Source organism: Carassius auratus, unplaced genomic scaffold, assembly GCF_003368295.1.
Source record: "Carassius auratus strain Wakin unplaced genomic scaffold, ASM336829v1 scaf_tig00034894, whole genome shotgun sequence".
Taxonomy (NCBI): Eukaryota; Metazoa; Chordata; class Actinopteri; order Cypriniformes; family Cyprinidae; genus Carassius; species Carassius auratus.
In genome coordinates, this window is record NW_020526182.1 from 32,765 (window position 1) to 60,055 (window position 27,291).

Genomic DNA, 27,291 nt, shown 5'->3' on the forward strand with positions numbered 1-27,291 from the left:
ATTACGGTCATTTTTTTCCTAGTTGTAGTGATGTTCACACTCGCCTGATAGCTTTTGAAAATTCAGGGGGATTTGCGCTGAACGCGGAGACTTCAGCCACTTAACATGTTCGTGTGGAAACGTGAAAATTTACCTATGTTCCACACACAAAATATTGCATCTGGTCATTCGGTGCACACGTACCGTTACACCCCTAGCATGAAAGAAACTTTGTATTTATGTATTTTAGCATGCAACAAAACAGAACCGAGCTATAAGCGATTGCCTTGTTTCTCAAATTCTTTAGAGAAGTTGATTAGGAAATTTAGGTATTTTTGTGTACATTTCTTTCTGCTTTACTTAACGTTAGTGATAGTTTACGATGGTCTACTAATTCACTAGCCATTCAATAACCTGCTAATCGATTAAGGAGTTTTAAATTTTTCATATACTTGCAACTTTTTTGTGTTCATATACTTGTGTAAAATATGTTTCTAGCCTTTTGTTTGACTAATTTTAAGATTAAGACTAAACATTAGTGATGATTCACGATAGTTGACTAATTGAAGATTCTTCCAGTAACATCCCAGTCGATTAAGAAATTAGCAGACTTTTTCGCATTAATATACTTTTGTCCAGAATGTGGCAATTTTTTTGCGTTTGTATTCTTGCGTCCCAAAAAAGTTACTATTTTGTGAGTTCATATACTTCCATCCAAAATTTGCCGTTTTGTTGCTTTCGTATGCTCTGTCCCCCAAAAATCTGGTTATTTTTTGCATTCATGAACTTTCATTCAAAATTTGACATTTTTCTTGTTTGTATACTTCCACGCGTTCATATACATCATTCAAAAATGTTGCTATCCTGTGCATTTGTATACTTGTTTCTCATCAAATGCTTTAAAAAGAAACCCAAAATAATCCATAATTATCATACATTTTTAATTTAAATTTTCCAAAAACAGCTATACAAATAAAGTGGATCGATATAGAAATATTTGAGTGCACATTGAGATCTCTGACAAATCTGAGCACGGTTTGAGACGATGACGTTGTTATTGTTGTTGTGTATTTATCCTCAATGTAATCTAGGACAAACAATTGAGACAATAACAAGATTTTATTTTTTATGCACCACCTATGACTGTAGGATATATAATTTCTCACTATCAGTCCATCTCTGTTTTCATACCGTGACTCCCTCAGAATTGCTCTGTGTGTTTGTGTCTTCAGATGTTTACTAGTCAGTGCACATCGTCCCCGAGCTCTAATCACTCCATCCCCCCAAACCCCTGGCCACCTAAACCCTCTGCACGGCGCCGTCTGATTGGCTGCGATGTCGTCCGCTGTACTCTCACAGGCTCGGATCGCTAATTACTGTCTCGTCAGGTTGTCCTACAGCACAGCCAGCTGAACGGGGGACATTTCGTTGTTGTTCTGGTGTCATTTTCAGTGTTGGAGAAGTTTTGAAAGTAATTTGGAAAGGTTTGCTGTGAATTATGAGATATTATGCTCATATTTTGAGAAAATAAAGAGTTGCCATTTAGATGTCAAACAATAAAAGCTAATTTTATTAAGCTAATAAAAGTATCAGATTTTAGTTGTTGACTTTTAAAGCATATGCTTTGTATGAGAGCTTGGAAACAGTCAAATAAATCTTGTTGGAAATGTGTTAGCAGTAAAAGTTAGCAGTTAGCAACAGCTGCACTTAAAGTTACCAATAAAAATACGTTTATTTGACTGTTTAAAATAAGTTTTAGCTTATAAATATTAGATTCTTTGTATGAGTGTTTGGGATCAGTCAAACTACTTTTTTTTGGGAAAGGAGTTAGCATTAGCATTTGGCTACAGTTGCACTTAAATCTAGACATAAAAGTAGCTTATTTTAACGGATCCATTCAAATGAACAGTTTTAGCTATTCACTATTAGACCTCTCAATGCTTGTGAGTCTAGAAACAATCAAGCTACTTTTTTGGGAAAGAAGTTATCAGAAGTTAATGCTAAGTGTTAGCTTAGCATTAATTGACAGCTACACTTGAGTAAACAAATATGTATATTATTTTGTTCACTGATGTAAACTACGAAATCAGATTTCCTAATGCAATTTTATAATAGTACAACAGGACATAAAAACTGCAGAGTAGCATGTTTTCATCAAAAAACACTGCTACTAATTGGAAACCGTTGCCTGTTTCTGGTAAAGCTAGTAGCATCACATGGATGAATCAATGATCACATTCGATTTTCTTTTCTCAGAAGTGCGCATCCAGTTGTGGATGTAAGTTGGGTTGTGATCTGTTTCTAGTGTACTTTAAATGGTTTTTTTCTTACCAACACCTGTTTTAAAGGCACAGCTCGGCCCACACACGCTGCCCAGGTGGATTTGTGGTCGTTGTGCCGTACAGCTGCGCTGCACACGGTCCTTTACTTAGACACACACACACATACACACACACACACACACACGAAGCGAGTGGATGTCACCTCTGCGAGAGGTTGCCAACCGCATGATGTCATCCTCACGCCCCCCTCCCTTTCGCTCGCTCATGCTCTCATAAATCAACATGTGGAGGAGACGTTTTTAATCAAAAAGAAAAAAGGACTGTGAATAAATCTGGCCTGTGGTAATAAAGCTGGGGGCTTGTTTGTGTGTGTGTGTGTGTGTGTGTGTGTGCGCAGAAAGTCCAGCAGCTTTACATTTACATGATTAGCTTCTGAGTGTGCGCACACACACACACACACACACACACACAGTCTCCATCCTTACTTTAGCACTTGTTGGCGTCAGATGAATACATACTAGCATTAGATCTGGTTTAGCTTGGTGTGTGCTTATGTATGTGTGTGTGTGTGTGTCTATATATATATATATATATATATATATATATATATATATATATATATATATATATATATATATATATATATATATATATATAGTGTGTGCATATGTATGTGTAGATACTGTATGTTACTTTTTGTAATAAATAAAATAAAAACTAAACATACATTTGTGCGTTTGTATGTATGTATGTATGGATATATATATACATTTTTAGATGTGTAAACATTACATTTATTTAATTAATTTGTTTTATAATTAATTTTATTACATGCAATTTAATATTAAATGACAATATGTTCATATATTTCTATATATGTTTGTAAATGTTATTTTAATTTATAAATAATTTGCTTTATTATACAGAACATAATATATAGTAAAATACTATTTAGTTGAATACATAAATACATTTTTGACTAAAAGACAAATGCATATAATTGTATAGTGACCAAATATATGTATATATATTTGTTTTTTATAGCTAAAATGGAAGCTTTTATAATGTAGCTTCCCAATATCTGTGTTTAAAATAACCGTTTATAACAGTAAGCGTTTAGATTTATCTTCAGAATAACAAGACTTTTGACCAGAAATGATTTCTATGATCATGAAAAAAATAATTTCAGTCTAGTGTGTCTAAACTTTTGTATATGTTGGCATTATTTCAACCACACACTCTATAATTCATATCCTTCAATCTGGGATGAGGTGTTAGATGAGGGTCCGTTTTCCCACAATCCTCCACACAAGCTCTAAAAACAGTTCATTTATTAGCTTGGGTGTGCCTCTGTCTGGCCACAAAACACCCAATCAGTACCTCTATACCCCACTGTGCAAACCTCCAGACACCCCGTCCAGCGCCGTGCTGACCGGACCAAAATATCCTGTCGAAACTGTACACCACAACCTGCACAGTGCCCACAATGCACCATAAAACCACTGTTGTGTTTCTACAGCCTCCGAGTATGATTGCTCAATAACACATGCCTGTGTTGTTTTAGCAGTCTCCTTAAGTGTCCGCGTGCCAGCTCCTCTCCGCTTTGACTCGGATAGAAAGTGATAGGAGCGATTTCAATAATTTATTTCTCCTTTGAAGCTTCCAAGTGAGAGATCTCAGGCCCCTAAGGGAGAGAAACCCCCACTTGGTCTTGTCTTTTTAAAGGTATCAGCTAAAAGGCCTGAATGTCCCTCATTACCTGCCTCGCTCCGTGCTGCAGTTTAACCTCCCTGACGCAGCTCGATTGCCAGAGTAAATCTCTGATGCTCTGATGTTCATGGCTCCGGGCGGCATCCGTCTTCAGACCACGCACAGGCTTTTTGGGATGCTTGTTAAAGGGCTAGTTTAAATCCCTTCACGCTCGTGATCTTCTGTTGTTGAGCACTAAAAGAGAGAGTTCGATAAATGTTCACGCTGCTCCTTTCCAGAGAACTGTGACTAGAGCATGTCAAGGTCAAGAAATGAAAAAAACACCAGGAAAACAAATTTTACAACAAATAAAATCATAATTAAAAACAGTGATCCGTCAAGTTTCTTAAGTACATATTAGAGAAAAAAATTCAAATATACGCAAATATATACTTTTTCTTTTTCGTAAAGCATCAGAAGAGACATTTCTACAAATGTTCGTGTTGCTCCTTTCCAAGAATTGTGATCAGGGCAAGTCAAGGTCAAGAATCGACAAAAATACACCAGGAAACTTGTCCGTATGATTCGAGCCATGTCTTTGCATGTACGAAAATAATGTAGAAATTTCTTGCTTTATTATTGCAAATAGCGCCGAAATTAAAAACATCTGTGATTTCAAGTTTCTTGCATATCGAGTTAAAAATGTAAAAGTACAAATATATATTTATATATAATAATATACAAGACTTGCAATCCTTGTATGGACTAAAGTCAGGGCACTTTTTTGGGAGCATGACAGCCCCTGATCACTTTATACTTTCATTAAAATGATTATTGCACATCACCTTTATGATCCCACGTCACCGGCTGAGTCCTTCACTCAAGTCCCATCAGCCCTTGCATCGATAGATTAAAAACATGCTTTCTTTTTTGACTCCACGATCAGTTTGCGAGCAAATTCAAAAACTGTATGAGAATGAGCTAATAGTTGACAGATACCCGAGTGGGCTTTGATTACATGTATTACATGTGCTGAAGCGAAGAGTTGATGATTTTGTTTGTTTATTTGATCCAGTGACGCTCGGTTTAGTTTGTTTATTGTTCTCATTTGCATAATTGATGTCACGGCTACAATTAAAAGCGGTCAGCCGTTGAATTCAAGCCTGAGTGACATAATGATGTTGTCTTTTTCTCAGCTAGCGACATGTTTCATCCGTAGCGAGGTGTTTATTCACTGTCATTTGGCCTTTTTCCTCTTCAGATCCATCTTGTACAGCTTTATCATGATCTAATCTTTATAAATGACTCATTTGAGGTTCTCATGGCCCACGCCGTCCGCTCTGAGGACGTTAACCCTAGAGCGATCGCAGGTGTGCGTTTTTAGGAGGCCTGTCAACAAGTAGCAATCACCCGAGGACTCTGCAAATCACATGAGATCGTGGCAATTTCCTCCTCGTCTCCGAGGCCCGGCCGTTGTAAAATTGGCCTTATTGTTCAACTTAATTTCCTCAAACTCGCGCTAGACTTTGACTTGCTCACCCCGCACCTGCTAAAGATTTTCTTATCCAGAAACAAGCGGCTCATTGGGGTCCGCTCGGAGTATCATAATCAGTGTGATTGTAGTAATGTGGCAGGAGGATTGTGGGAGGAATATAAGCACAGTGGCTTCCTGTTGTGGATAGCTTGCATACATAAGAGTATATTAAGGAGCTTTTATCCTAAAATGATAAATTATAAGATGAGAAGGAATTATTTTATTGTTGTAGTTTTATAAATAATTAACCAATAGATTTTTTGTTTTCTGAGACAGTTTTGATATTTACTCTGCACGTAAACTTAAATTTAAATTAACTCAATTATAAGAAATTATTACATTTACATTTATTCATTTAGCAGATGCTTTTATCCAAAATGACTTACAATTGGGGAAATTTATAATTATAATATTACTACTCCTACTACTTTACATTTTTATTTATTTTTAGAAAAATACATCTTTGAAAAAAATAAAATAAAACGGTAAAATAAGTGATGATTTTTATTTTTTTTTAAATATTTTTATTATACAAATTTCATTTATTTATTCAAAGAATTAAGGAGAAAACTCTGAAAAGTCTAATGTTTTCATTTGCCATCCACTTAATTATCATTATTGTCTAGGAAAAATGTAGATGTTGAAGAGAGATTATTTTTATTCTGATAAACTGACAATAATATGATAAAAAAATGATAATAAAAATTATTATTATTTAAAAAATTCCCTCAAATATAAATGTAGTTAATATTAATCACATTCAAATATTTATTTGTTATTTTTTTGCTGATTAAATTGTAATAAGTTAATGATAATAGTGATTTTTAACATGTGTGTGTGTGTGTGTGTCTGTGTTTACTTATATATATATATATATATAAACAAATGACCTCATTCAGCCTATGAGAAACAAATGAGATGTTATTTAGGCTTTATGTAATTAAATATTTATTTATTTACTTATTTTCAATCCTGAAAAATCATCATATCATAGACACTGGTGAGTTTTGCCCAGATGTGTTTGTCCTGCTCTGTAATATAAGATCTAAGTGACCCTCTTAGCGCTGATGATGACCTCCCGAAAAACATCTGCACAAAAACCACACATGACCTTTACCGCCATCTGTTTCGAAATCTCTTCTGAGTCGGTTTTAGTTGCTCACAGATGCTCCACAACTGTATTTTTGAGTTACGATTTGCATTACCCAATATAACTAGATATATAAATGTTTTCCTGTCCTTTTATCGTTCCTGCTCGAAGCGGTTGATTGTCCACCATTGAAGAAACGTCCGGTCCGTGTGTTTCCACAGCAATGGCCCAGTCTGAAGTCAGATCTGTTGACTGATAGCCATGTTGGTTTCATGTGGCCAGAGAGAGGGAAAAAGTCCAATTGGGAGGATGAAGAGCGGTCGGCCGAGGCCCGCAGAGACCAGTCGAGCACACGGCCACAAATCTCTGTGTTCAAGCAGCCGAAGCTAAACCCTGAGACTCAATCCTTTTCCTCTGGCCTCGGTCCCACACGCAGGACTTTCTCTTCTGCTTTTACTTGATTTGTCTACACAAGTGTGCATCAATTAATTCTTAGGGTGCTTCCACACTAGCACTTTTGTTCAGTTCAGTTCGTTTGGATGATGTGAAGCTGTTCATGTGAACGCAATCGTACCCAATCACAACGTTAACCACTATTAATGACGTATTATTTGATAAAACTTTCCTGACGAGCTTGACTGACCTGCTGCAGAGCCGTATATCTGATTTCTGTTAGCCTTCAGCGTTCTTTAGATCATTTACAGTACATTGGTAAGACAGACACAAGTGGCGTTATGTACCGAAGTTAGTAAACAAAATGAACAGTTCAAATATGTAAATATATAAAAGTGCAGAGAGCAATGTTATGTATCTGCTGCCTTCTCCTGTGCCGTCATTACTAAATAACAGGGTAAAAATCTGCTGGCTTGATGACGCAAATGAACCGTGATTCGTTCCCAAATAAAATAATATGAATGCTGTCCATTGGGGGCAGGAGAAGGGGAGCAATACTATATATCCAACACAGATAGATCTCTAACTGCTGCAATAGCAAAAAAAACGAATGTTCGTAAATAGTCAATTTAGTTCACAATAAAGTTATATTCAGTTCCTTGCACAGACTGATCGCTTCGCTTCATAAGACCTTAATATATCATCATTGTGTTTTCTGTATACACTTTATATACATTTCATAAAAACAGGTAGCCATTGACTTCCATTATATGAATCACGGTATAAATTAAATTAAATTAAATCAAATTCAATTCAATTAAAAATTCAATTAAAATTTAATTTTAATTTTTTTAAATTAAATTTAAAATTATATTTAAAATTAAAATTAACATTAAATTAAAAATTAAATTAAAAATTAAATAAATTAAATAAAAATTAAATTAAATTAAAAATTAAATTAAATTAAATTAAATTAAATTAAATTAAATTAATTTAGCAGACGCTTTTATCCAAAGCAACTTACAGTGCATTCAGGCTATCAATTTTATCTATCATGGGAATTGAACCCCCAACCTTGTCCTTGTTAATCAATGCTCTACCACTGAGCTACAGTAACACTGTAATACCGTATAATCACGGTATAATTGTATAATCATGGTTTCAACTAAAAATCTTCTTCACTGTTTCACAGTCATCTTGTATGGCCTGAGGGTGAGTAAATGAACAGAACATAATTGGGATTTTTGTGTAACCTATCCCTCAACATGTCCCTGTTTTGTCGTTTTGAGGTTGCTGTAAATATGAAGATGATGGTAAAGACCTCATTGGTGTATAACCTTGGTCTTGTTATCATAAGAGCAGGTGCTTGTCTTGTATGTAGATATTAGTTTAGAGCATAAACGTTGCAGATGTTTACCTGAACATGTTGCACACATTGATTTCTCAAATTACAGCCACTCAGGACATTATCCAGCACCGGGATCCCCCGTAATTGGCTCTTTCAGAGCTAAAGTGCGCGTGATACCGAAATATTCCTCTTTACCCTTTCAGATAAGCCTCAATCAGTGGTTGAAAGGTGGATATTTTAAAACAAGATGGGCGACAAGTGATGCTCTCACCCCTTTCCTAAACGCCGCTGATGGGCTGCCATGTTTTGCGCCTACATTTTTTCTAATTCCCAGCATAATGGAGCTCTTTTTTTTTTTTAAGTATAAGCCCCGAAAGGTTTTTTTTTTTTTTTTTCCTCCATTGATTATGGTCTTAGTCATCTAACCGCGTCTGTCACCCCGAGCCTCCTATTATAGGAGTCTCTCCAAATGAAGGCGACAGAAACATGTTATTGGAAGCGTTTCGAAAGTCCTGCAGCTGAGAGAAAAACAGTCTAAAAAAGAATAATGCATGTGGACAAAGACAAGGATGTTTTCCCTTCAGTTATGAAACATATCTGCCATAATATATGTGTATATATAGTAGTAGTATTGTTTATTTTTATGTTTTGGTAGATATTAACATCTATACTCTTTACTCTACAAATGGGAAGAAATAGTTAAAACTGCACACAATCTTGCTGCTCAAGCTTGGTATATATATATATATATATATATATATATATATATATATATATATATATATATATATATATATATATATATATATATATATATATATGCCACTTTTGTAAGCGGGCATCAGTTATTGCTTTATTGTACCATATGCATGTACTCTCCGTTTGTTCGACCCATCTGTGCATGTTTGTGCCGTCAAGAAGATGAAAAGCGTGTTCATTTGGTTTTGTTTCTCCTTCATAGGATCGTGTGTACTGTAAACACCTGCAGAAATGAGTGTCGGTGAGTGGAAAGGTTAATAGCGCGAGTGATCCTCTTTGTCTCGTGAAGTAGCGCGGCTCATCAGAGCTTCTCTGTTATACTCGCGAGCTCTCGTCAGACGCGGCTGTCAGAAAATCCATATACAGGCGCACTGCAGGCCGTTGCGTGTGGCCGCTGACGGTCACGGGTGAAGCGAAGATACGCCGCCGGCGCGAATGTGTGACCTCGGGATACATACAGTACACTACAGGGGTTTAACTATAACCTTAGTCCATCACTCACAGTAGGTTTGTCTGTCCTTCGTCTTGAAGTCGATCTGGAACTCTTCACATTTGAGCTCTACTCAAACTCTCGTCAAATATATAAGTTATTTGTCATTGCACAACTACTATATATATATATATTTATTTTTATTTTTTTGCAATGTCAGTGTCTGTCTCCTACAGAAGGACATGCTGAAAATCTCACCGGAGCTGTTCCACCGGGCTCACGGTTCAAAGAGCCATGGTGTTTTTGATGTCTTGTTTTTGCTCTACCGAACAATTATGACTCATACTGACTAAAGTGGCGAACCTATGTGCGTCTGTGTTCAGAATGACTTCAGAATGAAGCCGAAAGTCCTCGGGCTTCATCTTCTCCACTCTCTGGAACTTCGCTTCAAGTGTGTTTATCCGCACCCGGAGATTCAGGGGCTCGCCTGCCTGCCCACGGGCAGTTAATAATTAATTTGCCGTGCTTGCCTGACCGTTTGATCATCTCCTCATATCTGTGCACTTTCTGGATTTTAGCGTGTTCCCCCTAGAGAGCCTCCTCTCATGTCTTGTTGTGTCAAGCTTGACCTACTGCCCCGCGGAGAGAAAAAAGCGAGCACCAGCGGAGGCCCGCCGAGAAGAGTCGAGGTAGACAGCATGATAATTTGATGAGCCGAGAACAAACTGTGCTGGGTTCTGAGAGAGAGAGAGAAAAAAAAACTATTTCTTATTTTCCAAAACTAGCGTAATCCACAAAGAACAAGCAGTAACGGTAGAAAAAGAAGATGACAGCTCCTGCTCTCCTGAAGCTGGAATAGCTTTGTCACGATCTTTCGTTAGCGACTGTCAGTCCTGCGTGTCGTTAGCTTACAGCTGGCATGTCTTATGGGAAATGTTCGTAGGGTTTTGGATGCTTCACCTGACATGGGTCTTTCAAATCAAGGCAGAGTAGCAGGTACTTTATTATTCATTGGCCAACAATAAATTATGCAGGGTGGCGCCAGCGTGCACGTTGTCTGTGGTGTAATTACCGTCATGCTGAAAAACAGCCACTTTCCATTTGCGCCAACGCACGACGCCCCTGTTTCTTGTCAACATCACTATAGTAGCAGAACGGGTCACTAGCCCACTCCAGTCGTAGTCCACTCACTCGCTATTTTATGGTCGAATGTGCTGCGAGTAACTGTTAAATTGCGTGTGTGTGTGGGTGTGTGTTCAATCACTTGGTAATTGAATTTAATTGATTTGCTGTTACAGTGGCCTTGTGATGAATTGGGTTAGCTTCACTTTACCTGCACTCACTGTTCACTATAGCTTGCTAGCAGCATGCTACTCTATTTCTGCAGTATATAGTGAACATTTTATATCCACGTTGAATGTATGATATGCTAAATTCACCAAAATGTGCCCAAAAAAACACAGCAAGAGGTTATTTTCCCACAATGGAGTGTGTTTAACTTGACTTTGCATTCTTAACAGGAAGTGAGATCAGCTGTCATTATCTCTTTCTTGACTCTTTTGACCAGACTGTAAGAATGTAAGGCGTTTTGGTGCCAAAACGGCTAAATGCTAATCGTAAATATTCTTTTTCTTTAGCTCCTCCCAGGTTCACAAAAGTTCCTGTCGACATGATCGGCGTCTCCGGAGGTGTCGTATCCTTCGTATGCCAAGCCACAGGTGACCCCAAGCCAAGAGTAACCTGGAATAAGAAAGGAAAGAGGGTGAACTCTCAACGCATCGAGGTGAGACTTGGCACGCTAGCATGTATTCAATAGATCAGTTGAATAATCAGCTGTTTCTGTGGTATTTCTAACAAAATGCCATCTAGAACTGTTTTTTGGTTCAATCTCAAGTGTTTACGTAGCATACATATCCTAGCTTCTGTGGGTTTTGGCCTGTGTCTTATATTACTTTCTTGTTTATTGTGTCCTTTTGTCATAACACAGCTGGCAGCTGTAGTGTTGATCAATGTTTAGTGTATCTTAATTAAGACTAGCTCCGCATTTAGCCACGCTGTCACTATTCAACAAAGATGAAAAACTTCCCTCCAAAAAAAAATATATCAACACAAAAACACGTTGGTGGATCCAATTTCATTCGTCGCGCGAACCCAAGAGTACGCTCAAATTAGCATCTTGGTTGCATTTAAAAGTCATTTCGTGAGGGGTTTGAATTAATTTGTTTCCCCTGAAGGCTTCGCTTTGATATTGATCTGCACACACTTAGGACAGTGTGCCGTCACTGGGCTGCTTCTCATTATCGTAGCCTTGAAAACTCACCCCCTATAAAACGAAAGAGAGTTTTGCCACTGGCTTACAAAGAGCCTCGTTCCTCTTTGTCATTCCCTATTGATTCTGTGACTGTTTCGCTACAATAACATCAAATGCGAAAGCACCGCAGGAGCCTAATTAACTCTCTTGCATAAATTGAGCTCGCAGCAACTTCTAGAAATTGCAGGATATTTCGGCACCTTAAAAAATGGGAGCTCAACAATTTTTTACCCCAATTAATTAATGTAAACATGAAAAAGGTTAAGGTTAAGGGTCAAAAGTTGGGGATGCCAGTTGATCAATCCAAAACTTTGCAGCAAGGAAGTTACAGGTCATTTACCAAAACCGTTCCCCCTTGAGCAACTAGGAATTAAGTGGCTTGTTCTTGAGACATTTGGGATGGGTAACTCTCAATACCAGGATTGAATTCACAGGCCAGATCTTTAACTACCATGCCATTGTGTTAATGACATTTTACCATTTCAGTGTAATATAGCGACTCTTTCCTCTTACACAGACAATAGAGTTTGACGAAGGTGCGGGGGCCGTGCTAAGGATCCAGCCTCTCCGGGCGCCTCGAGACGAGAACATCTATGAGTGTGTGGCGGAGAACAGCGAAGGCGAAATCAGTGTCCAAGCTAAGCTGTCAATCATTAGAGGTAAGACTGAAGTCAAATGGGTCAACGGTTTTCTTGGGGGTTGGGGGAAGGGCGGAACTAACCCTTAAAGTCAGTGGTTTCAAATCCTGCCCCTAGAGGGCCACTGTCCTGTAAAGTTCATCAGCCTAGAAGTTTCTACACTGCTACTAAATTGGTACCTTTACCTTACTTACCCCCCAAAAGGTGCATATTCGAACCTTAAACCTACATATTTTATTAGGGTACCATTCCAGTATCAGCTTTTGTACCATTTATTCTGAGAGTGTAGTTATCCTGAATACCTTGAGCAATTGGTTTAGGTGTGTTTAATTGTATCCCATTGCTTTAAGTGTGTATCCTCTTCCAGTTCTCGAGAATGTTCCAAACCTCCCAGAATGTTTTAGATAGGTACCCATTCAAACCGATGAGCTGAGTCAGATGTTTCAATTAGTGAGGGAGGTGGGTCCCCAAGACTGGAGTTGAGAATCACTGCCCTACAGGACCATTTGGGCAAACCCTTGAAGAAACTGTCCAGCGCTCTCTGGTTAACTTGAATGTGACCCAATCTTACCGTCACAGAAACTCTAAATCTGTCCTAGCCAATTGCAGAACCTCTGTCATCCTCAGCATCAAGTTATCCATTTGTTCCCCCGTGCGTTGAGGTCTAGCCATCTGCCTTGTCAATGCCGAGCACTGGAGCAGGCAGCTTGCAGGCTTCTTCCTGGGCCCGAACCCAAGCTGAGGGTTTTTGTAGGCAGCCCAGTTTTACATGAAAATCCTGGCTTTGGCAAGACCCATGCGGCTCAGGAAGGAACACAGGCGGTAGCACTATGGGGGGAAAAAATACGGCTGCTCCCCCCTTCGCTCTCTCATCCCCATCTGCTGTGGGCCCGCATTTACATCGAACCTTATCAGAAGAGCAAGCCCAGCACACACACGTACAAAGAATTGCACATGTGTCTGCACGCTCCCAGAGGAGAGCGCCTCTGCTCCAGAACTTGAGCGTGGACATCAATCAAACTCAATTAAACTGTCCACCATTGCAGCTGCAATTTGTGGTCTCACTGGGCTCTTCTTTCATTTTGTCCCTGGCCAGGCTCTGAAGCCGGTGACTTCATTAAGTACCCAGTCACCTTGCCGTCTTCAGGGTGTGTCTGTCCGCCGGAGGCAGTGAAAACACAGGAAGGCTTTGTTGTAATCTCCCGGTGCTTTTTCCAGGGGCTTAGGTTTGTTTTTAGCTGCCTTCTGGCTGCCCACAAGAACAGTGAGCAGAATGCTTAAGATGTGCCATCTGCTTTTGCACCATGTCGCAGAGTCCTCTGAGAGTCCTTGGAGGAGTCTCGGAGAAAACCGAGGCGAAGACACCTGCAGCCATCGCTGCTGCTTCTCCTCTGTGCCACAACGGGCGCCCAACCCATCGCTTCCCCTCCTCCAGCTTTCTTCTCTTGTAGCCTCACTGTTTTTCTTTTCATTCTGACCCTGGCTTTCAGCCCTTCTTGGCAGTCTTGTCCACCAGCGACCCAGAGCTAGCACTTCACAGAATCCAACACCAACAACAGCCCAGGTTTCGCCATCTGCTCGCTCCCTGCAAGGTGTTAGACGCTCGCACGCTTCTTTACACATTCAGGTGTGTCTGGCCTTAGCTTGCCCCTGGACATGCTGTGAGAGCGCTGGGTTTAGAGTGCTGGCCAACAGAAGATCAGAGCGGGAACGCTGGACCACACAGCCACTGGTTTGGCATCATGCAACCCCAAATCCGAAGGTGTCAGACCACCTTCCCAAAACATTAGCTCTTTTCCAATACCTTCTGTTTTTTTAGACAACGTCATAAGCTAACTCCAGATGCGAAGGCTTTTGTAAAGGTTGCCTAGTTTTAGCTGTAGCACGGGCTATATTTTGTGGATAAGACGATCACAGAATGCATTGCAGCAGGCTCAGTGGAGGAAAAGAAATGGATTGATACAACTGAGAAAAATGCTAGGTTTAGATATACAAGTGCATTATTTTACCTGCTATGTTTTTGTAGATATTTTTAAGAATGTTATATTGTTAGCTTAGCAACTTGTTGGTGAAGAACTTGTGTAATCTGTTGTAGATTGATAAAATTATTACAAATATTTAGGTTTAAGGCTACAAGTGCACTATTTAAGCTAATATTTGTGTGTTTTATGTATTTTGTTAGCGTTAGCTTAGCTTAGTTAGCAGAAAACTGGTGCCATTTCTTTGTGGATGGATACATATAATGCAAAGCATTAAGTTTTAGGGTAACGAGTGCAGTATTTTTGACATAATTGTGTATGCTATGTGTTTAGATGTGTATTAGAGTGTTGTGATGTTAGCTTAGCAACATATTAGCGGGAAACTCTTTAGTCATCGTTTGTGGATAGAAAATCGATGCAAAGCAGCTAGGCCTATGGTTTGAAGTGCATTCTTTTACCTCATAATTATGTGTGCTATGTATTTTGAAAATTATTAGTGTGTTGTGCTCATCTTCGTAGCATGCTAATGGAAGCTCAATTGTAGTCATTTTGGGGCTGGGAGCTGCATTTGAGTTGCTCCCTATGAAGAACGTCCCAAATCAGTGCTTTATTAGAAGGTAGAAGCCTAAGTAGACAGTATTCTTATCTCTTCGTCAGTTTGCCTTGCTTTCTTCACCTCTTCTAATCTCATCCTTCGCTTCCAGAGTTGGCGCTGTGACCCTTCCTCCTTCAAACTCTGTGCGCAGGAACTCGTTAGCACTGCCGAGTGCCAGAGAGGATGATCTCACCGCAGCTCATGCCGTTTGATCAGACGCGTTTAATTGGCTGCTACCCTGCAGGACGAGCCGCGTTTGTTCAGCCGCTCCTCGCACGGTTTTAATTGGACTGTTCTGACCCCAGCGCTCGCCGCCGAACCCCTTTTATTAGCCTTTTTTTTTTAATCACAGCTTTGGCTCTGCCATTTCTAAATTCATCCCTGTCTCGTTTATCCCACTCAAGCTCAGTTTGAGGAATCTTAATGTCACTTTTCTCTCTCGGCGTCTGGTTTGAAGTGTCGCTGCTTCTGATCAGATACACTCAGCACTTTGTGGATCCATACAACCGAGCTGGATTCATGACTCCTCTATTCTGAAGAAATCTCACCGTCTCGCACGTTTCTGTGGCTCACAGATTTGATACGGGCTGCTGTGCAGAAACCAGCTCAGTCTGTACCATCGTCTCTGATCCTCAGAGTAATCTTGCTGTCCATCTCTGTTCCTTTCCCTACAGCTCTTTCTTCCTTTCTGCAAGTCTCTCCCCCTCTCTTCGCCTTTTCCCCTGACATTTAATATAACGTTTTAATAATAATAATAATAATAGTATAATATAGAGTAAGTGTAATTAATGTATTAAGTAATGAACTAATGTATGTGTGTAGATACAATTTAAAAATATTCTAAATATTTTATTTATTTTTATGGAATATATAATAATAATAATAATAATAATAATAATAATAATAATAATAATAATGTACAATTATACATTAATTTAATTGTAAATAATTCAACTTTCCCTTTTCCACTGACATTTAATAATAAAAATGATGATAATGATAATAATAATAATACTATATATAATGATGCAGTTAATAATTCATTTAATTAATGTATTAATTATATTTCAGTTTATTGAATTAATATAATAATCATAATAATATAAACATATAAATTATTTATTAATAGTAATTAATATTATAATAATAGTTAATAAAAAATGTAAGTAATACATAGCAATAACAATAATAGTAAAAATTATTTAATACATAAATTTTATTATGCTAAATTAAATTATACATAACACATAAAGTACATTTATTTGCATGATTTTAATTTATAGAATTTTATGTTAATACAATTATAATATTCAATTAAATTTATAGAAATGAAATTCATAATTAATTACACTATACAATAAGCAACCCTCTATGGACACTTTGGCAAGTAAATTTATAAGTTTTCTCGCAAGACTTAAATTAAATGTTTGATATATATATAGATATATATGATATCATAAAAAGTAAGCATTATATGATGATAGAACTGTAGTAATTATAATAACCATGTATGAATGCATATTTGTCATTTTAACTGAACTCAGGGGGGAAAATAAAAATAAAACTTATAAGATAGCAATTCTACTACGAATTCTACTACTAATAACAATATAAAATGCGCTAACGGATAATGAGCTGTTGGGTCATGAATATTAATCACGTTGTCTGTGTTCGCTCGAACTGATTTGTTGAATTCGAAACAGGGACGATGATAGGTGAGCGCCAGCCAATGAGATTGCTGTTTGTGCATTAGCTCCGCCCTCTCCAGGAAAACCTGACAGTTCTTAAAAGCTGAAGACTTCCAAAGGAACTCTGTTATTTGACAGGAAAATAAAAATTATAATAATAATTAAAAAAAAATATATATATATATATATGTAATTTTGATTATTTATTTATATACTTTTTTTTATCTTATTGTAAAACGCAACAGTTTAATTCAATGCAACTTCCGATTGTCGTGTCAAAAGCAGCTTAAATTGGAATAAAGATGCCGAATCAATATACTTCAGAAATGAAATTATAGTTTTTAAACTTGTAAGACTCGTTACCATTGTATTTGTTGTCCGGTTATGAAAGGTTTCTCTCCACACACCTGATAAACCACAGCATTGGATGCTGGGCCCCAGGGGATTGTGGGTATTAGCTTCAGTGTGCTCTTAAAGCCCTGCCAAGAGTGATTTGGAGTAAGAGAGCACAGCTGATTAGCGTCCCCGCTGCTCTCCGGTAGAAACGCTGCGTCCAGCAGGGAAAAGTCGGCGGAGGCCACATCTTTCTTCAGTGTGTGTCTGTCATTGAGACGCCCAGAGTATGAACCAGAGCTGAGCCTGCTGTTCTAGTGTCCGGTGTGTGTAAGGTCCGGCGAACACCGGCCGTCTATTGATCCTCCTCTCCGAATAATCTCTCTGTCTGTGGCTGCTCCGCGTTCACTCAATATGAGCCGGTAATTAGCACTGACCCGTGTTAGCAGAGCACACAGAGTCCAGTTACACAAGTGACTGACCGCTAGCACTGTGGCAAGACTGGGTTCTGGAGCTGATTTTTTAACCGTATTTGAGTAATATGTATATTGTACTTTGTTGTTTTGTGAAAGCATGTTATAATCAATCTCTAACTATTTTTTGTTAAACATATTATATTATATTATATTATATTATATTATTTAGCCTATATTTTTTTAATTACTTACACAATATATTTCTTGTTTTTAATATATTAAATTAGTGTTTTATTTTATTTATTAGTCGTGCTATTTTTATGGCACTTTAGTGTTAAAAATTGAAATAAATATTGACATAATTTTGCACATTTTTGTTGTCTCATCACATACCATATCGTTAGGATGAAGAGGACTAAAATTAATTTAATTTATTAAATTAGTGTTTTATTTTATTTATCCATTAACAGTTTTTTTAAAAAATACATTTATGTGAATTTAATTAATTTATTTATTAGTTATGCCATTTTTTGCCATTTTATTAATGGTAAAATTTACTAAATATTTTGTTGTCACATCACATTAGGATGAAGAGGACTAAATACTGCATTAATGTACATGTTACTGTAAAAATGAACGTATAGGACATTGAAATATTTACTTATATCTGTTTAATATTTGTCATCTAAATTGTAATTGTAATTTAAAAAATATATACATTTCACTAAAATAAGTTGCCATCAAAAAAGATAATGGTAAATGGACAAAATATTGACGTTTTATATGTACAATTTTTATATTTTTGAAAAGGTTTTCATATTGTTGTGCGTTATTTTATCTAAACTGTAAAACTTCAGTTGTCTAAAAAAAATGTAGTCAAGGCAAAATGAGCTAAAATGTATGAATGTTTCTTGAAGATTACATTTAAGGGAAACTTTCCCACTCCTATTGGATTGTATCCGAAATTATTATTAAAGTAGTATCCCAATGGGTGTTTACTGAATGACAGTGAGAAGCGCTTGGACTCGAGTCTTTTCTCTCTCAGTTGTGTTGTACTGAAGATCAGACGGATGACAGTGATTGGATTAGATGTGTGTTACTCGTGCACAGCTGTATCTGCACAGCTGTATTATGACTCTCCTTCTCTCATGAACAAAAGTGATTCCCATCCACGCGCTCAGCTGCTCCCTGGTGTTTAATGCTCTGGTTTAGCTGTGTTAAGATCTGACAAATGCATGGACTTTGTCGCCAGTTTATTCACGCGATCCATTATCGGTTTTCGGTGAAAACGCGAGACTGTCGTCTAGTATATGCCCTCTGTTTATAAAGCCTTCCTGCTAATGTCCGCCGCTAATGATGACACACTGCGCACTTCCTGTTTAATGCTATTTTTTAAATATCAAATAAAAATGTCAAATGTTTGTACGTTTTTTATTTAATCTCAAATTATTTTCGAATTTCGTCACTGTACATGTATTGGATCAATTTTATTTAATTCGTTTTTCATTATTTTCAGTTAAATTATATTTAGAAATGTTATTTATTCATTCATTTACGACTCATTCAAACACTAGTGATGTATGCAATTATTTATTCATGATGAACATGAAGATATATTGTAAATATGCTTTAATGTATGTTTAAAAATTTAGAAAATTTCAAGCATATTTATTTTTAAGAAAGATATATCACATTACATAAACATTTAATTAATTAACGAATGTATTATAAACATATAGGAAATATGTTATAAACTTATAGGAAAATTATTTATAATTGACATATCTGTCTATTTATTTCAAACTTGTATTATAAGAAACATATTTATAAGTTACATATTTATTTATTTATACACATTTAGAAGTTTCCCGTACATGTGTTTCTTATTTATATTTTGGTACGTGGCATCTCTTTGTGAAGCTCTGGGACTCGATCTGGCTCTGTTCTCGTCGTCGACTCCTGCTAACGATGACAAGCGTCTCACTTCCTGTTTGTTGCGTGGAGATAATTGACAGTGGTAGAAAAGCTCAAGCTTCTCCGCGCGGCTCTGAGATCACGGCGGCGTTTGATCCTCGCCGCTGCTGTCAGTCTGACGGCTGCGCGACTCGCGATTGTTTACGACGCTGATGAGGTCTCTTCAGGAGCACCTCGAGGAACCTCGCCGCTTCACCCGCGGTTTTCAGGACGACTCGGAAAGAGGAAGCTGGAGTTTACTCTGCTTTGATCCTGTGAACCTGTAGAGCCACAATCAGGCCTGATTGACCACGGGGAGCAACGGGACGCAGAAGAGCACCAAACACTCGTCTCTGGAGCACAAACGTTCAGTAATGCCTCCTCGAGAACGACTCTTCGTCCTGAGAGAGATGATGGAGCGTTGATGAGGTTGGTTTGTGTCCTTCAGAGACGGAAATAATCATGTTCCTCTCAATTTCTACTTTAGGAGATCTAGTTGTTCTCCTGTTTTGTGTATTGTTTTGCTGTAATGTGTCTATTTAGCAATTTTTTATTCTGTTTTATTTAAAATAAGAGTTTTTTTTTTAGCTGTACATTTAAAGGAATGAACTTAATTTATTTATTTTTAAGCACCTTTTTTATAAATATGTTAGAAGTGCATGCAGGAAGAAAAAAATAATTTTATGAATAAATTTACTTCTTTAAAAATATATTTCATTTATTTTAATAAGAGCGCATTTTTCGTTGAAAGTTACATTTGTACATTGTACATTTGTATATTAATGTACTATTTTTGTATATAATTTTTTTTTTACTTATATTTAAGGTACCTTTTAAAAATAGGCTTTATTGTGCACATTGAAAAAACATTTCGAATTTAAAATATTTTTTAATAAAAGAGAGATTTGTATGTTAACTGCTTTTTCAAATATTAACTTTTTATAATTTAGTATTATAATATGAATAATAACCATGATAATTTATTTGCTAACTGCTGAAGAAAAACATAAAACGCCTGTTTAATCGTAGAATATTAATTAGCTAAAGAAATGAGCTTTTTTGTCTTTTATTAATAATATAATGATGCCTTTAGTCTTGATCAGCAGCTGTTCTTCAGCCCTCAGTATTTGGGCTCTGTTTGTCGTTCTGCTCCTCTGTCTTCCTGTAGTGCAGCATGTGAATGTTCTCCGGCCGATGTCTGACTCGATTACTGATCTCTCCTCGAGCAGCAGCAGCTGTTAATATTTAAAGAAGAGCGCGTCTGAAAGGGCATCTCTCAGCGTTCACCGAGCCAAACCAGCATCTGCTGCATCTTAAACTTCACGCCGCGCTCCGAAGCCGTCACACAAATCTTCCTCTTCCTCTTCCTCTCTGGTGTCTGTCTGGCTCTTTGTTTGGAGTTTCACTTCCTCCAGTCCCGGCGTCTCCCGAGCTGCGTTTGCAATTAAGTGCAATAATAAAAATGGCTCCATTGAGGCGTTTTTCCATTTGCCCTCCACAGAAGAGCCTCCTGTCGAGCCTTTTAGTCTGTGGATGCTGTAATTAGATGCTCGGCTAAAAGCGCACAGAATACAAATGTTTGTGCTACACAGGGTCGTCTCGTATTTACAATTATACAGCAAGTATTTCCCATCTGGTTTGCTGTGGTGCATTTTCCTTTCTCTGAGTTCGTCTGAGTTTGTTTATCACAAATTCAGAGCCTAAAAACAATAGTTTACTTTTAAGTTCAAAATTACATTTTTTTGCGAATGTTTAATTTAGATATAGAAAAAACATTTAGAATTCAAAAATAATTGTTACTTTTTAATTTAAGTACTTTTATTTAAATTCTAAATACGCTGTGTGTTTATTTAGTGCAAACTCAGAACTTAAAAACTATGGCTTGTTTTAAGGTCTAAATTAGGTTTATTTATTTAGGTATGTGCATACATATTTATTTATTTATTTATTTTAAAAGGTCAACACCTTTTTTTGCAAATGATTAATTCAGAAAACCATTTGAAAATTTTTTTTTTTTTTATTAAAAATATTTATTTTTTATATAATTAAAAAATACTAAAAAGTATGTTTTTTATAAAAAAAGTATGTTTTTTATAATATGCTCAATGTACATTAATATATTAACATTTATAGTTATTTTAAAAAAATTATGTACTTTATAAAGTATTTTTAAATGAATTTATCTAACATACATATTTTTGTAAATGTGATTTATGTACATGTAGAAAAAAATTTAATGTAACAATAATCTTTATTTTTACTTGCTGTAAAAACAAATTTTTGTATATGTGATTAAGGTACATATAATTGTTTTTTAAATGTATATTAATAAATGACTGCAAAGTGTTTTTAAAGAATGCTGCATTATTCTGAGATTTACTGAATTTTATAATGTAATTGTGTTTTAAAAGTAAACTATTGAGTGATACCTATTTCCTGAGTTCATTAAACAACATTTGGCCTTATTTATAGTATGATACATCATATTTGGGCTTATTAGTAGTATGTTACATGCTATTTAGTCATATATTAGTATTTTCTATGACATATGAGTTTATGTTTGGTGTTTTGTGTGATGATATTTGAGGTTTTATTTAGTATTTTATATTAATTTTTTGGTTTCTTTTGTATGAAACATGATGTTTGCCCTTATTTTTAGTATTATACATGATAATATACTTATATTTATTATTTTATATTGTATATTATACTACATTATTATATACTGTTTTGGGTTTACTTTTAATATTATATGTGATATTTGGGCTTATATTTAGTATTTTAGTAGGTTTGTGTTTTATATTATAAATAAATGATTTGCTCTACTTTTAGTATCATACATTATACTTCAGCTTAGATTTAGTATTGTATGAGATATCTGGGCTTATTTAGTATTATGAATGCAATTTTGGTTCATTTTTAATATTATACAGTACATGTGGCCTTATTTTCAAATCTATAACATGATACATAATATTTTACTTATACATTCCATTTTATTTTAGTATAATTTTTTCATAATTTTAGTATTATTAATGACACTTGTATTATTTTTTTAAATGATATGTAGTATTGTTTTCTTATTTAATATTATACGTGATATTTAGACTTCTCTTTGATTTTATAAGCGGTAAAGTCATGCGTTTGTGGTGTCAGGCTTTATGTTTGATGCCTTTAGTAAAACACAAACACACCAGCAGTAGCTGTGAATCTGTTGGGTCCTATTAGAACAGAGGCGATAATTAAGACTGGGGTTGAGAATTACCATAATGTGTGTGAAATCTTCAGATTCACCAATGCTGATGGAAATCAACAGTCAACCCCACGTTATAGGGTTTGTAATGCTAATGTGGTCAATGCTAACTGCTGAGAGGCTTTGCCACCAAACCGTGACTTGGTCTGTTGTGGGAATATCTGTTATCATTGTATGAACATATATATATATATACATTTATTTTATATTCAATATGTCAGAATGATTTTTTCCAATGAAATGCCCAAGGCCTTACACTCTTCATAGCTGCTCTAGTTGAAGAGACTTCTTGAAATTGGGATGGTCAGAGATGGCGTCCTTGATCCTGTAGTGAACTTAAGGCATACCAATTGGCGTGTTGCAGTAGACACGGTGCCGAGCGCAGAAGCTGGGCTGTGATAGTGTATCTAGAGAGGCAGAAATGGGATTCACGCTCTTTAATGGAGCATTATGTGGTTCCTCCTCCACCCGCAGCCCTCTCTTTCTCTCTCTGCGCCCGGGCCATTATTGGTTTCCCTGCACTCGTGTCCCTGTCTCCTGTGCAGCAGTTTTTTTTATTTTTGACGTGACAGGCCAGTCGAACCCAAAGCACCGTGACCAGTGACTCTCCCAGACTTAATCAAGTGCGTGCGCAAACTTCCATCCGCGCACTTCATGTTCTGCAAATTGGGCTGTTTTTTGGAGCACAGGAAATTAAATTGACCGCCTCTCCAATCCGAACAGCTGGGGCGACAGATTAGTTAAATGTCATCTCAGTTCTGCGTTTGAAAAGCGCGTCGTCTTCTTCCCGCGGTGTGGTTTGTAACCCATTTTTTGGCTGCCCAGCCCTCGCCGAGTTCTGGGTAATATTATTGTGCTTCTAAAGCCATCTCCGGCTGTGACGAGAGCTAATCAGTTAACCTGATTAAGGAACTGATGAAATTAAATCATTTCTGTAAGTGAAAATAATAAAATAGCCAATACATGGGAGGATAGGTCTGCGGAATTTGATGCCGCCCCTGAGACCTTTATCAGCAGGAAAGTGTTTGCTGGAGAGCCCTTTTTAAAAAGGCATGCTTATCAAAGAACGCTTTATGTAATTATGAAATGTGTCTCTGGTTGATAAAGCTGTTAACAAGAATGCCACGGTCCCGGCAGAAGGCGGCAGTTCTGTGTATATTACCGATTTATTTTGATGTACAAGCTGCAATAGCCATTTTACTTTTAATCTGTGATATGAAATATTTAACCTGCAAGGGCAATAAGCTTCAGAGTTCATAATAAAACTCGTTTGCTTATGGACACCCAAGGTATCATACAAACCAAGTCTTAGGATTGTACATAGTGATCTGTCTTTTATTTGTCACAACGGTTGTATTCGAAGAGAAAAACCAACAGCTGTATATATATATTGCGTATTTATTTTGGTGTACTTTTAATCTGCACAGATAACGAGCTTCAGAGATCATCATAAATCAGTCTAAACTCATTTGCTTATTACTATGGATGCCCATCTGCAAATCCGACTGACCGCTCAGGTTAAGAGGCTTTGCACCTGTCACTTGCGTAATGCCATTAAATCACAAGCTACAATTAAACGCAATTACAGATAATAACAGAAAGCGTAAAAGCCCATGTCAAAGCTAACGGATTGAGGGTTTGGGGACGACTCCAGTGCCCTGTTGATTCGGTGAAAACGCAGCTGTTGGCTAAAGTGGTCGACACACTCGGCCCGCTACGCTGATCATCATAACAGCATCATTATCATCGCGCCTTAACAGCCTCTTAGTCAGGCCAGGGGCGGCCTTCAGAGCCGCCCAAATATAAACCCAGCACGAGGCCTGTAATTGCATTCCAGTTCTTATTTTAATGAATCATGGGGTATAATTAGCCCTCTGTAGAGTGCAGAACAAAAAACACCTCAGCTACTATCCAGCACCTGAAATGCATGGGGGGAATATATTTCCGCATTTCTGTCTTATGGGCATCTGTGTGAAAGCCTTTCAATTGTTGTTCGGGGGAAATCATGCGAGGCTAGTGCTAGAGAGGTATAGCGAGAACCTCAGAGCTCAAGCCTATTAGTGAATCGACTGGTTGTGATGATATCAAAAAGATGTTGTGGAGACAATAGCCATCTAATCCTGTGATCAGATTGGTGGGGAATGCTGGAATTGTAACTCCAGGGCTTTTTCACCATCAATGCAAGCCAGGCAGGACAGGGCTAAGGGCTCTTGGTGCGGATATGCCTGATTTCCTTCATATTTTACCAGAGCAACTGACCCTGAACCAATTTGTGTGTTGGAAGAGTACATCTGCAAGGCAAATTCTATTTCTAGCCCTTCTCCATTACTATTACCCGAAGAGGACATCTTTAGTTTGGAGTGCTTGCGGTGAGCCTCTCCTAGTGGATGATTCTAGGTCAGCTGTTGCATCCCGGTGACAATATAGACACTCTGTCCATTTGCATTCGATTGCCTGCAGTTGTTAATGCCGTATATAAGCAGTGCTAGCACCATCACACTGGCTTTATTTCCAGCTCCCGTCTCGACCTCTCTCACTATAATGTAATTTACATTGCTTTGACATTTCTCTCAGTGACACTGTTCACTGCTCTCACTCGCCCACCACCAGTCCAAACTCCCCAGCACTTGCTGCCTTTAATTAAGCTCAAATCAAATTACTCATCTTGTGTTAAAGGCTTAATGTGTGTGCTTTGCAGAAATCCTATTCTGGTGTCACGGCATGGATAATCCGTCCGTGAATCACAATTACAGTAAGCACAGAATGTTGCTCTCCAAAATGCTGATTTTGGAAGGACAAGTACCTGTGTGCTATCCTTTCCCCCAAGCTGGAACTTTTAAACATCCCATCTCCGCTGGTTTATAATCGATAGGAAGCTAAAATGCTTCCCCAGCCAACACTGAATAATTAAACATGGAAATGAAAGGTCACTGCACAAGACATTGGCTCAAATCCTTTCTTTTGGTGTCAAGGCCTGTGTAAAACAACAGTTTCCGGTACTAGGTGCACTACTTGGGTTTCTTGTAATGTCATGAGCCTTGGCACACCTTTGTGAAACTCAGAGGGTTCGAAGGATGTGACCTTCACACTTAGTGCCCAACCCGTGCCCACTGGCACAGTCTACGGTGTCTGATTTTCTCTGCCAGCGTGTGAGTCACATCAGGTCAAAGCAGTGAGAGGTTTTCACTCCGCCTTATCCATCATTGTCTTTACAGCAGATCCACTGAAGAGCGTGAAGGCTTATGTTGGCCTACAACAGCAGGCATCAGCCACACTGGATTCTGTTGAAGAGCAAGAGGGCTGAATTGTCAAAATCTATTGTGTGTTTGTGTGTCAGCTGTCTCTTCGAATTGACTCAGTGCCGTAAACAACTATGGAGGAACCGGGGGTGAAATGTCACCACTGCTTGCCCCGATTAAACGGCTCTGTCGCTAGTAATGTAGACACGGATCTGTAGGACTCGAATGATATGTATGATGGCGTGAGCAACAGCTCAGTGTGCGCTTTATGATAATGTTTGATTATCCCTAAGCAAGTCGCCCTTAGGGTCCCTGAAGGGAAACAGGTCCTAGCCAAACCCAACATGGCTACTTGCTCATTCCAGGCCAAGTTGGTTGGTCCAGAAACTTGCTTCTTAGCAACTTTTGAGTAGGTTATCAGCATCCGTATATCCAATGTTCCCCTTAAAACTTCTATATGTTCAACAGAGTACCTACTTGTTTATTCTAAGCCAAGTTAGTTCTGCAAGAAACTTGCTTTGTAGAAACTTCCGAGTAGTTTATTGCCAACTAAATATCCATTGCTTGTCTTCATATCAGGGGTCTCCAAACATGGTGGTTCAGAGTTTAGCGCCAGCCCTAATTAAACACACCCAAACCCGCTAATCAATGTCTTACCTGGGCATGCTAGAACTTTTAAGCAGGTGTGTTGAGGCAAGTTGGAGCTAAACTCTTCAGGACACCAGCCCTCCAGGAAACACCTGCTCTATATGTTCACCCCAACAGGCCAAGTTGCTTATTCTAGGCCAAGTTGGTTCTTCCAGAATCTTGTTTGGTAGGAGTTCTCAAGTAGATAACTGGTAGCTAATGGTCCACCGTTTGTCTCAAAACTCAATGTTTTCTCCTACAGAGGACCTACTTCCTGCTGGCTTCCCCAACATCGACATGGGCCCACAGCTGAAGGTGGTGGAGCGCACCCGCACGGCTACCATGCTTTGCGCCGCGAGCGGTAACCCTGATCCGGAAATCACCTGGTTCAAAGACTTCCTTCCCATCGACCCCAGCACAAGTAACGGACGACTCAAACAGCTCAGATCGGGTAAGACGAACGAATGCCCTTTATGCCCTACTGCTAATGTCCTTCTGCTTCTGTATCAGTGATTGAAGGTACCCTGTGCTCTTCCAAAACAACCACCCACAGAGTTAGCGCTATAAGTTGCTATGGAAGCTGAAATGGAAAGATAATGACTTTTAATGAACTGTGTCAGAAGAGCTTAGTCCAGATTTCGTGGCAAGCGTATGATTAATGTCTGGTTTAGGGTAATGAAACTTTATCGAAAGACCCAGTAAAACAGTCTAATTATATATCTCATTAAGTCTAGCGCTCCAGTCGCCCCGAGGCC

General features: G+C 37.8%; 1 protein-coding gene across 2 annotated transcripts in view; it reads left to right on the forward strand.

Annotated features, from left to right (window-relative positions):
• Positions 1–27,291, forward strand: part of LOC113081672 (receptor-type tyrosine-protein phosphatase S-like) — a 134,834-nt gene that overhangs the window by 29,620 nt on the left and 77,923 nt on the right. For both annotated transcript variants that reach the window (XM_026253695.1, XM_026253696.1), the window contains exons 3-5: positions 11,142–11,287; positions 12,333–12,474; positions 26,799–26,987. In XM_026253695.1, coding sequence (XP_026109480.1) covers positions 11,142–11,287; positions 12,333–12,474; positions 26,799–26,987 — 477 coding nt within the window. The remainder of the gene's footprint in view (positions 1–11,141; positions 11,288–12,332; positions 12,475–26,798; positions 26,988–27,291) is intronic.